Source organism: Amblyraja radiata, chromosome 1 (genome assembly GCF_010909765.2).
Source record: "Amblyraja radiata isolate CabotCenter1 chromosome 1, sAmbRad1.1.pri, whole genome shotgun sequence".
Classification (NCBI taxonomy): domain Eukaryota; kingdom Metazoa; phylum Chordata; class Chondrichthyes; order Rajiformes; family Rajidae; genus Amblyraja; species Amblyraja radiata.
Genome location: NC_045956.1, coordinates 48,363,473 through 48,376,339, shown reverse-complemented (window position 1 = coordinate 48,376,339; position 12,867 = coordinate 48,363,473). Strand labels below are relative to the sequence as shown.

At 41.9% G+C, this 12,867-nt stretch overlaps 1 protein-coding gene across 1 annotated transcript in view; it reads right to left on the bottom strand.

Moving 5' to 3' along the window:
• Nucleotides 1-258: 258 nt before the first annotated feature.
• Nucleotides 259-12,867, bottom strand: part of rnf170 (ring finger protein 170) — a 34,352-nt gene continuing 21,743 nt past the window's right edge. The window contains exons 5-7 of the mRNA XM_033021445.1: nucleotides 8,945-9,018; nucleotides 4,706-4,816; nucleotides 259-1,160 (exon numbers count right to left, since the gene is read on the bottom strand). Of these exons, the coding sequence (XP_032877336.1) occupies nucleotides 891-1,160; nucleotides 4,706-4,816; nucleotides 8,945-9,018 (455 nt within the window). The 3' untranslated portion in view covers nucleotides 259-890. The remainder of the gene's footprint in view (nucleotides 1,161-4,705; nucleotides 4,817-8,944; nucleotides 9,019-12,867) is intronic.

Here is a 12,867-nt window from a genome sequence, read left to right as displayed (position 1 = left end):
GCGACATCAACTTTCCCCAATTGCTATAATAATAGTAATAAATTCCCACCTCTATATTGAAAAGTTATCTTTCAATCTAAAAGCCATTATGAATCAAATCGTATCCCAATTCAGCACACTATGTCCACTTTCTCTCATTTCAACCTCTATAAGCCCTGTCATATTTGTTTTGAGACAATCATCTCCAATGCTGTTCTCTTTATTCTTGAGAATTGTATTATGAAGATAGGAGTGCCTCGAGAGAAATAAGTGATTTAATTACAAACAAATCAATCAAATTTTTAATAAAGATCAATTTGTTCACAGTCTGTTACATGCCTGGAATCCAAAATGATTCCAATAGTATCAAATAAAAATAGAACTTTGTAGAAAATATAGGTACAAAAACCACTGTACTATTTACAATAAAGGCTATTGCTTTAATATTTAAATCTAACTAAACATACAATATATATCTTCAATTTGCCTTTTTTAAACGTACAGAGCAGGAATCTGGAGAAATCTAGCTACATGATTTATGACCAATTCAGTTATTATTCATATAAATCTCATGTTGACAAAAAAAATCCCCAAGTTGATGACCTCAATTACACCCCAAATGTTCTCCAGTTCTCAATAATTCAAATGTTCTCTAAATGAATGAAAACCAGTTTTGTGGAACAAAGCAGCTCAGTATTTCCTTGTATGTTTCAATTTGACTTGCATTCGTTTGCAAGCTAAATGTTGTAATTGCTAACTTGCGCACTTTATTGTTAGTCATCAAATGTTAATGGAGCTCTTGGTTTGCAACAGACTACTGTAATCTGCTCAGAGGTAACAACAGTCCTTTAGAGGAAAACATGCATTTAAACTTAGTTGCAATTGGGTTTTTTTGTTATTGAAACATTGATTCACCTATTTAATCTTTGAGTAACTGCCTCTCGATACATTATAGAAATATAGATGAGAAGTAGAAAAATAACAAAAAGGTCATCCAGAAATCCTAGAATTCCAAAGAAAGCCTCGGGAATAAAGTCCAGTGGTGATGCTAAATAGAACAAGGCACCAGCCAGGCAGAGGAAAATTCGTATTCGAAACATCCAGAAAAGCCCGCTGATGGAAAACAATTCTGTGAAGGCATGACGAAGTAGTGTGGGCAAATCCATTATTCGATCCATAAGCTGCAGGACAAATGTGATTACTTAGTACCATGCAATAATGATTGATTTACAAGAATATGTACAAGTCCACAATTGTTAAAAAAAATGACATTATAACAGCTCAAAAACAGCAAAATGAATGAGGACTTACTTGAAAGTCTAAATGTAAGGAGACAATTTTTCGTTTGTAAATATTACACCATTGAATGGAATGAAATGACCTGTTTAAAACTGGTTGTGTAAATCAACTCTATTTTTTAATCTATTTGGATGAAAGATTTAATTTTAAAATAGGTTTCGAATGACCTAGGAAACATTCACAGAGTTGAAGCATGCTTTTGAGTGTAAGGTTTGTTACAAAGTTCAATGGATTTTACCAAAGTAGAATGAGAGGAGAGAACATGGAAAATTATTTTGGGTCAAATCCTTAATATATAGCTCAATTATTTTGGGATAATGGAACAGGGGCCTCATTATCACTCCCCACATAATTTTGTAACAACACTAATTAATACCCATTTTGAGGCACCAAGAGAATGGAGTGATCACTGGTGACTCAAAATGCTCGGAAAGATCAAGTTTGGTTAAGGTGACGTGCAAAAACCAGAATGGTGGTTGGTGGAAGTCTCATTTCAATCTTTTCAACAAAAAAATCTTTCACATTTGAGGCAGAAGGTTTTTTTGTCAGTCTGTTCAGGGACACCACCTTGTAAAGTGAAATAGGGATTCAGCAAATTTCACATCGATTGAAGTAGTAGAAAAAAAATCGAAATCTTATAAACATAGAAAATAGGTGCAGGAGTAGGATATTCAGCCCTTCGAGCCAGCACCACCATTCAATATGATCATGGCTGATCATCCAGAATCAGTACTCTGTTCCTGCTTTCTCCCCATATCCCTTGACTTTGTTAGCCCTAAGAGCTATAGCTAACTCATTCTTGAATACATCAACTTCCATGAAGCATATTGTGTTCATTCACATGGATGAAAAAAAAACAGCTGTATATATGGAAATAAAAATAAACTGCGTGAACTGTAAATTTTAAATAACAGAAAATGATGGAAATACTCAGCATGTTGTATGTGGGGGAAAGATAAACAATGTTTTAGGTCACACATCCTTTGTCTGATGAAAGGTCTCTGATCAGAAACAGAGTTAGAGTCATAGAGTACGGAAACAGGAACTTTATCCGAGCAAGGGTTAGAGTGGGATAATTATTAAAAACAATATCAGCTGTTCATGCCAACCAGTGAATAATCTATATGATAATACAGGCAAAACCGATTGAATTGATTTGTGGAAAAATTGCAAAGCCAAGAATGCCCAGGAAAATTCAAAATAGAAGAAATCATTTTAGAACTCAGAATAACTGAAGACCCTTAAATATGAAGAGAAAATATTATAAAAGTTCCAATGTTTGCTCATAGATACATAGAAAATTGGGGCTGGAATAGGCCATTCGGCCCTTCTAGCCAGCACCGCCATTCAATGTGATCATGGCTGATCATCCACAATCAGTACCCCGTTCCAGTCTTCTCCCCATATCCCATTATTCCGCTAGCCCTAAGAGCTCTATCAAACTTCCTTTTGAATGCATCCAGTGAATCGGCCTCCAATGCCTACTGCGGCATTGAATTCCACAAATTCACAACTCTCTGGGTGAAAAAGTATTTCATCTCAGTTCTAAATGGCCCGCCCCTGGTTCTGGACTCCCTCAACATCGTGAACATGTTTCCTGCATCCAGCTTATCCAATCCCTGAATAATTTAATATGTTTTTATAAGATTCCCTCATCCTTCTAAATTCCAGTGAATACAAGCCCAGTCGTTCCATTCTTTCATCATGACAGTCACGCCATCCCGGGAATTAACCTCGTGAACCTATGCTGTACTCCCTCAATAGCAAGAATGTCCTTCCTCAAAGTAGGAGACTTTGTCTGATGAAAGGTGCAAAGTACTGCACACAATACTCCAGGTGTGGTCTCACCAGGGCCCTGTACAACTGCAGAAGGACCTGTTTATGGATTTATGAAAGGTAAATCATGTCTGACGAATCTTATAGAATTTTTCGAGGAGGTAACTAGTAGAGTGGATAAGGGAGAACCAGTGGATGTGTTATATCTGGACTTTCAGAAGGCTTTCGACAAGGTCCCACATAAGAGATTAGTATACAAACTTAAAGCACACGGTATTGGGGGTTCAGTATTGATGTGGATAGAGAACTGGCTGGCAGACAGGAAGCAAAGAGTAGGAGTAAACGGGTCCTTTTCAGAATGGCAGGCAGTGACTAGTGGGGTACCGCAAGGCTCAGTGCTGGGACCCCAGCTATTTACAATATATATTGATGATTTGGACGAGGGAATTGTATGCAACATCTCCAAGTTTGCGGATGACACAAAGCTGCGGGGCAGTGTTAGCTGTGAGGAGGATGCTAGGAGGCTGCAAGGTGACTTGGATAGGCTGGGTGAGTGGGCAAATGCATTGCAGATGCAGTATAATGTGGATAAATGTGACGTTATCCACTTTGGTGGCAAAAACAGAAAAGTCGACTATTATCTGAAAGGTGGCCGATTAGCAAAAGGGGAGATGCAACGAGACCTGGGTGTCATGGCACACCAGTCATTGAAAGAAGGCATGCAGGTGCAGCAGGCAGTGAAGAAAGCGAATGGTATGTTAGCATTCATAGCAAAAGGATTTGAGTATAGGAGCAGGGAGGTTCTACTGCAGTTGTACAGGGTCTTGGTGAGACCACACCTGGAGTATTGCGTACAGTTTTGGTCTCCTAATCTGAGTAAAGACATTCTTGCCATAGAGGGAGTACAGAGAAGGTTCACCAGACTGATTCCTGGGATGTCAGGACTTTCATATGAAGAACAACTGGATAGACTCAGCTTGTACTTGCTAGAATTTAGAAGATTGAGGGGGGATCTTATAGAAACTTACAAAATTCTTAAGGGGTTGGACAGGCTAAATGCAGGAAGATTGTTCCCGATGTTGGGGAAGTCCAGAACAAGGGGTCACAGTTTAAGGATAAGGGGGAAATCTTTTAGGACCGAGATGAGAAAAACATTTTTCACACAGAGAGTGGTGAATCTCTGGAATTCTCTGCCACAGAAGGTAGTTGAGGCCAGTTCATTGGCTATATTTAAGAGGGATTTAGATGTGGGCCTTGTGGCTAAAGGGATCAGGGGTTATGGAGAGAAGGCAAGTACAGGATACTGAGTGGATGATCAGCCATGACCATATTGAATGGCGGTGCAGGCTCGAAGGGCCGAATGGCCTACTCCTGCACCTATTTTCTATGTTTCTATGTTTACTCCTATACTCAAATCCTCTCGTTATGAAGGCCAACTTTCCATTAGCTTTGGAAGGCAAAGCTAGACTTCAGAAGAGGGGAGATTAACAACTATTTGAATTAACTATGTTACTTAAGACATGGAAAAAGTCTTGAGTGTAAAATATTCATCCAAAATTAAAGTTTGAAATATTGCTAACAAACATTTCTTTCCTAATTATGTTGACATGCATTAGTTTCTCATTATGCTTTACATCACAGGCATACTTACAGATCTGGGCTGGCCAGAAAATCTTCTGTTATAATCATTTACATCTTGAATAACTTGTATAGACTCTGGGTGTTGCTCATTCAGTGTGAACAATGGAAACAACAAGGTAATCTGTTTACAAGATAATTAAAATAAAGAGTGACATTTTCCTTGTACATAATTAAAGCATACATTGCAATCAATCTATTAATTTGTCATTAACATTTATTTAAAACTCAAATTTTGCCCTTGCGACACAATGTTTTGAAATTCCCAAGTTATAGTGTTCACAATCATATGAATTAACTACATTGACTGTGGAGGGGCATTTTAAATTATCAATGTTTCAAATAAAACAAAACCCTGGTCATACGTGTACTGCTAACCAAGCAGACAAAGTTCAGAACTTCCAAGGGGCCATTTGATTGACTCTGGCTAAACATGGATCTGGGGGTTACGAGTGGCAAAAGATCTGGAAAATAGCGCCTAATGTGGGAATTATGAAAATGTCCATTTTGTCAGGTAAAATAATAATGATCAAAATATTGAGGATTACACAGTCTGACATGCAGTGAGATCTGGTTGTCCTGATGCATGATTTACACAAGGATAGCATGCACATACAACACTATTAGGAAAGTTCAAAGTCTATTATCACATTGCTCTCCGAGTTTTTTCCCCTCCGAGAGTTATGAAAGGGTACTTCAAAGAATAGTGAAAATAGTTTTGAATATTTTTAAGGCAGAAATGGGTAAATTCTTGATATTCAATGGATTGAAAGGTTATTGAAATTGTAGGGAATGTGCAATTGAGGTTACAACCAGTTCATTCATAGAGTACAAACTGGAGGGGTCAAGAGACTTACTCCCATTTCTAATTTGTACTAATCTAATGTTTGAAATAGAATGAAAAATGCTTTCTTGTTTCTTATCTATGATAATTCTTCATTGCAACCAGATGGATCGGTTTTCTTTGAGGTCAGAAGTAAGCAGCTTAACTTTGCCATTGGCTGTACAAAATTGGCCGTTGAATAAACACTTTTCAGACACTGATTAACAAAGTTTTGTCTCAAAAAGACAAATGAAGTTTGCCCGTCAGAAAATGGAACATATTCCAATTTAGCCAAATATTTGAGTTCAAGTCCAATTCCCACCCACAGTGACTCAGTTGCTTTATTAAGCACTTCACCTCAAAGCTGAATCGGGTGCAATGAAAACTTTAATGAAATAAATTTTAACTTCCCAAGTACATGTACAATTTATAAATATTCAAATTGTTCAACACAACTTAACATGCATGCAGGCCATTTACTAATTTATTATTTTCCCCAATAACCATCAGCACCTTCCATGTAGCGACTCTTTGCAAACTTGTGTATACAAAACAAAGAATCTTACTGTGACATGTCACATGTGATAATAAAGTATCGTTAATTCATTCATTTGTTGGAAAACATCAACGCTATAAAAAGCCTTTGGGTTATTCACCGCAGGGTGAAGGAATATGGTGACGTTGATGGGCTAAAATTGGAGAATACAATATCCTGACCCACTGAGTTACTTCAGCACTTTGTCTTTTCTTGCAAATCAGCATTTGCAGTTCCTTCTGTCTCCAATGAAGTTCAGCAAGTCATGTTGCATGGGAGAAAGATCCAAAACTTCTAATTCAATCAAGACGTCACTTTATAACTGATATTTTCAGAGATGCTTTATGTGTTGCTTTTAGCTTTGGAACACATTGGTTGAATAAAATGAAATGACAATCTGAGTTATTTAAAAATAAACAAAATTCAGTTGAATTAACATAACTAGTTCAACACTGGTGTGTGGTGGAAGTATATACAATAGTGGAGTTTAACAGAGATTTTAGCAGGTATATGAATATGCAGTGATTCGAGGATTATATGGATCATGAGCAGGCAGAAGAGTTAACTTTAATTTGGCATTGTGTTCAACACAGATATTGTGCGTCAAAGGACCTATTCCTGTGCTGTACTGTTCAATGTAACACAATTTTAATGGGAGCAAGTCCTGTAAATTTCCTTTACAGATTAGTAGACAGTGGAATGTTAACAGTTTGAAAAAGAACAGACAGTTACGAGGAAAATTAAATACCTTAGTAGGCCACGGGTAATGCAAGATTCATCTCTGCATCCAATTCCTTACAACTCCTATTAAAACTTAAGGACTTCATTGACTAGCACAAGGGTGTCTATCCCTATCATCCTTTAGAATGACAATAATCTTGATTTTAACACTCTGACACTATAAATAAAAGATACCCATAAATAAATTTTGCCATTTCATCAATCACCTTCTCTTCAAAGTTCATCTACATGTACTGATGATCACCGTGTTTTCATCAATCTGCAACTACTCAGATAACAAGAAAGTCTGTGACAACATACAGCAAGATCTGGGCAACATTCAGAGTTGGGATTACAAAAATCTCAGTACTCTCCAGCAAACACAGGCTGTTATGGTTCAATAAGGCTGCTCACCAGCATTTTCTCAAAATCATTTACAGATAGAAATAAATGCTTATCTTGGCAATGACATTTTCGGTACCCGGACGTGGCGCCGACGGACGAGAAGCCGAAGCAAAGAACCCAAATAACCGAATGGAAACAAAGCCGAAACGCCAAATAACCAAATGGAAACAAAGCCGAAACGCCAACTAACCGAAAGGGTGGGACGCCTAAATGAAAACTAACCGAAAGGGCGGGACGCCTAAAAGCCAACTAATCGAAAGGCTGCGCCGCCTAAAAGCAAACTCACCGAATGGCCGCTCTGCTGAAATGCCACCTACCCGAAAGGCGGCGTCGCCTACAAGCCAACGAACCGAATGCCGCTCAACTGAAAAGTCAAATAACGGACATGACGTTGCCGGTGGGCGGGACTTGTCAGCGATTGGTCCAGACCCCCACGTCCATCACATCACTGTGGAGGGATGAACATTGTCCCACACCTCCACTCCACCCGACCCACAGCCCGCAGAGGGTGGCCGTGCGAGAGAGGGGGCTGCCCCGAGGGATGCGCAGATTCGGCCAGTTACAACTTGGTGCTTGGGTTCAGGTTGCCCAGTCACCTATGGCTTGTGTGGGGAAAATGACTCCCAACCTCCCACCGGTGGAGACAATGCACCTCCATCGGACCCCAACCCCCACACCAGGGCGATTTCCCCCCGACCCCTGACACTCACACCTGGGGATTCACCCCCACCCCGGCCGCGTGGATAGAAGACTCGTGGCATAGTAAATCGCTTTTAAAACATGGGGACACACACACACACATTCCCCGGCGGGACGATGACAAGTGTGCATGACAACGAACAATTTTATCTCCCCCCCCCGAGGGTTGCGCTCCTTAGGCCGCTTACAACTTGGTGCTCGGGTTCAGATTGCCCAGTCCCCATATTTTAAAAGCGATTTACAATGCCCCGAGCTGTCTGTCCCTGCGGCCGGGGGGGGGGGGGGGGGGGGAGAAATCGCCTTGGGGTTGGGGTCCGATGGCGGTGCATCGCAGTCAGTGACTCTGGGTGGGCGGAGGGACCAGCCTGTCCCACATCTCTGCTCCACCCGGCAGTGCAGCCGCACGGGGGAGATGAGGCGGAGGGTGGCCGTGGGAGAGTGGGGGCTGTCCCGAGGGTTGCGCTCCTTCGGCCGCTTACAACTTGGTGCATGGGTTCAGATTGCCCAGTCCCATCTCCACCAGCGGGAGGGTGGGGGTCATTTTCCCACTCTCTCACGGCCAACTCCGCGGGCCGTGGGTCGGGTGGAGCGGAGCTGTGGGACAATGTTCATCCCTCCACAGTGATGTGATGGACGCGGGGGTCTGGACCAGTCGCTGACAGGCCACCCCCCCCCCCCCCACGGCAACATCATGTCCGTTGTTTGACTTTTCTGTTGAGCGGCATTCGGTTCGTTGGCTTGTAGGCGACGACGCCTTTCAGGTAGGTGGCGTTTCGGCAGAGCGGCCATTCGGTGAGTTTGCTTTTAGGCGACGCAGCCTTTCGGTTAGTTGGCTTTTTGACGTCCTGCCCTTTCGGTTAGTTGACTTTTATGCGTCTAGACCCTTTCGGTTAGTTGGCGTTTCGGCTTTGTTTCCATTCGGTTATTTGGTGTTTTGGCTTCATTTCCATTCGGTTATTTGGCTTCCACTTCTTTGCTTCGGCTTCTAGTCCGTCGGCGCCATGTCCGCACACGACATTTTCACCCCATGAATAAATCTTTTAAAAAATCCATGTCTTCTTTTATCTTACCATTTGCCTACAAATGGGGCAACTTACTGCTCCCAACCAAGTTCCATATGTCCAATATGCAACAATGCAGGAACCTAAAAAAAACAAAAAAAAACATGTGAATTGTTTTAGGAGCATTTTACCAATTCTCATGCCTCTGAACATTTTAGCACAAAAATAAAAGCCGCATAAAATTAGTCCTAGAAATGTTTTCCTCTTCCCATTGTAAAGTTTAATAGCTTGAATTCTGGCCTTGGAGGGCCAACTGCCAATGGTTTCATGTTTCAGTATACTCTAGAACTTTTAAATGTTTTAATTATTCTTTTCCAAGACCAGTATAAAGTCATAATCATACAGCGTGGCCCAACACCCATGCCGACCCACATGCCCCATCTGCCTGTGTTTGGCCCATATCCTCCCCCCCCCCCCCTCGATTCCCTTACTCTGGGAAAAAGGCTCTGTGTATTTGTCCTATCTAATCCTCTCATGATCTTATACACCTCTACAAGATCACCCCTCATCCCCCTGCAAGTAATAAAGTCCTAGCCTGCTCAACCTCTCCCAATAGCTCAGGCCCTCAAGTCCGGGCAACATCTCATAAATCTTCTCTGCACCCTTTCGAGCTTAACAACATCTTTCTTATAACAGAGTGATCAATATGGAACACAATACTCTCAATGAACTTATATACTCAATATTCTGACTAATGAAGGCCAATGTGCCGAAAGCCTTCTTAACCACCCTATCTAACTGTAGCGCCAATTTCAAGGAACTATGGATCTGCACTCCTACTTCCCCTGCTCCACAACACTCCCGAGCCTTGCCGTTCACCGTGTAGCTTCTGCCCTGCTTAGATTTCACAAAATGTAACACCTGGCACTTCTCTGGAGTAATAAACTCCATCAACCATTCCTCAGCCCACCTGATCAAGATCCTGCTGCAATTTTTAACAATCATCTTCGTTACCTACAATACAACCCACATTAGTGTCATCTGCAACCTTACTAATGCTCTCATCCAAATCCTTGATATTTTCGACAAACAGCAATGGTCCCAACACCCTGTGGCACATCACTAGTCACAGACCTCCAATCCGAGAAACAACCTTCTACCATCCAATGCTGCCTTCCATTAAGCCAATTTTCTATCCAGTTGGCAAGCTCTCCTTGGATATCATGTGATCTATTGATTTATTAAATAATAATTAAAAGCCTCAGGCTATAAGGGACATTTTAAAACGTTGACACGCAACACACTATCAAAGGTAGTTAGCAAATTCCTGGATCAGTCTTATTCATTATTCAGTGTCTGTTCTGCTTTGCCAGATACCCCGTTTGAAGGGTACAAGGAGTTGGGTGGTTTGGCTTGTATGTCCTTCCTCATTTGGAAAATAAAATACGGGATCACAGGCAGCAGGACAAGGTAATAAGCCAAATCTTTGGCAATCTAGCCCAACTAAATAACTGATAATAACATCCCAAATTAATATTTAACAACATGACACGGTTTGAAATTATACAGGAAAAGGTAAACCCTGCAAATAATTCACATCCACTACACAAAATGGCTATTGGAGGGTCAAGGAATTTATTGTGTACCTGAATAATATAACCAAATTTGAAACATGATAATCCAAAAGAACATGTTCAAAGTTAGTTGTCTCACTGAAATTTATTTTACTGTGTGTTTCTTAGATTTTCATATACTGGACATTGAAATCTGTGGAGAAATTTGAGATCCATCTTGTTTTCCTCGTAAATTTAAAGTTATTCAAATTCCATTTATTCCACAGTAAATGCTCTTCTTCGGAGATAACAAGATTTTCTGTTTTGTAGTGAAAATTGTTGGATATACAATACACATGTACAGAATGTTTAACAGTATAATTTTAATAATCCAAAAGTTATTTTCAAATTAACACACAATCACATGTCAATACTGAATAATGCAATATTGTATTATGCACAATATTGTATTGTACAACCATATTGAGTTATTACACTGTATAGGTTTATAGGCTGTATCCAAATGTTAAGAATCACATCCATTTAATCATTTTTTGAATAATAAGCAATCAGTTTATTTTTTTCTGTGATGTTTTCCAAACTTAAAGAAAGGCTAAAATATGAATATCAACCCATTGTGGGAGTTAAGAGGCAACTGGAAACTTGAGGCATTGAAAAGATGAATTAAAAAAAGACTCATTATAAGAAAGGTTTAGAGAAAAAGTCACAGCATGCAGTTCTGGGCAATAATTTGGGGATAATGGAAGAATAGATGCCAGAATTTGAAGATCAAAGGAAAAATAGGGAGCAGCACAGCTAGACAAGGCTGCAGAGCAACAGAGTGTAGACATGAGAAAATATGCCCGGCTTGGCACTGCAGATACTGGTTTATACCGAAGATAGACACGAAAAACTGGAGTAAGTCAGTGGGTCAGGCAGCATCTCTGGAGAAAAGGAACGTGACGTATCGTGTCGGCAGCGACAATGTAGTGCGAAGCAAAGATACGGGGTGTGGGGTGATGAAAGGTCGGAGCAAATGACGGGCACCATACAGCAGCGGCGACAGCTATTGCGGCTCCTCCTCCAGCACCCCACCCGCCCTGATAGCGGCCGCTGCTTGCCAATCTGCTAACGGCGATAACCGCTTTCAAAACAAACCCTCCCGCACGCCGAGGCCGGGAGGAGGGAGGGAGAAATGGGGAGGCCCCCTTCCGCCGTCTGAAGCGGCTGCACCGCTTGGCCCCACACCTTCTGTTGGCTGGGGGAGGAGGGGAGGCGGTGGCGAGGAGATCCCAACCGCCTCCCCCTTTGGTGGCGGCACTTGGCGATGGACAGGGACGGCCAAGGCAACGGGGCGATGATACCGTCCGTGTCCGATGAGCGCTGACCTACCTTCCTCGCCACCACCCCCCCTCTCTCTCTCTCTCTCTTGTACGCCCCCTTATCCTGGCACCCCTCCTCTTCACTGATCCCCATTCCTGCCACTATTCAGTCCTCACTGACATTCCTGAGCTCCCCTCCCCATAGAAACATAGAAATTAGGTGCAGGAGTCGGCCATTCGGCCCTTCGAGCCTGCACCGCCATTCAATATGATCATGGCTGATCATCCAACTCAGTATCCTGTACCTGCCTTCTCTCCATACCCTCTGATCCCCTTAGCCACAAGGGCCACATCTAACTCCCTCTTAAATATAGCCAATGAACTGGCCTCGACTACCCTCTGTGGCAGAGAGTTCCTGAGATTCACCACTCTCTGTGTGAAAAAAGTTCTTCTGGACTTCCCCAACACCGGGAGCAATCTTCCTGCATCTAGCCTGTCCAACCCCTTAAGAATTTTATAAGTTTCTATAAGATCCCCTCTCAATCTCCTAAATTCTAGCAAGTACAGTCCTGACATCCCAGGAATCAGTCTGGTGACCCTTCTCTGCACTCCCTCCATGGCAATAATGTCCTTCCTCAGATTTGGAGACCAAAACTGTACGCAATACTCCAGGTGTGGTCTCACCAAGACCCTGTACAACTGCAGTAGAACCTCCCTGCTCCTATACTCAAATCCTTTTGCTATGAAAGCTAACATACCATTCGCTTTCTTCACTGCCTGCTGCACCTGCATGCCTACTTTCAATGACTGGTGTACCATGACACCCAGGTCTCGCTGCATTTCCCCTTTTCCTAGTCGGCCACCATTTAGATAATAGTCTGCTTTCCTCTTTTTGCCACCAAAATGGATAACCTCACATTTATCCACATTATACTGCATCTGCCAAACATTTGCCCACTCACCCAGCCTATCCAAGTCACCTTGCAGTCTCCTAGCATCCTCCTCACAGCTAACACTGCCCCCCAGCTTAGTGTCATCCGCAAACTTGGAGATATTGCCTTCAATTCCCTCATCCAGATCATTAATATATATTGTAAATAGCTGGGCACTGAGCCTT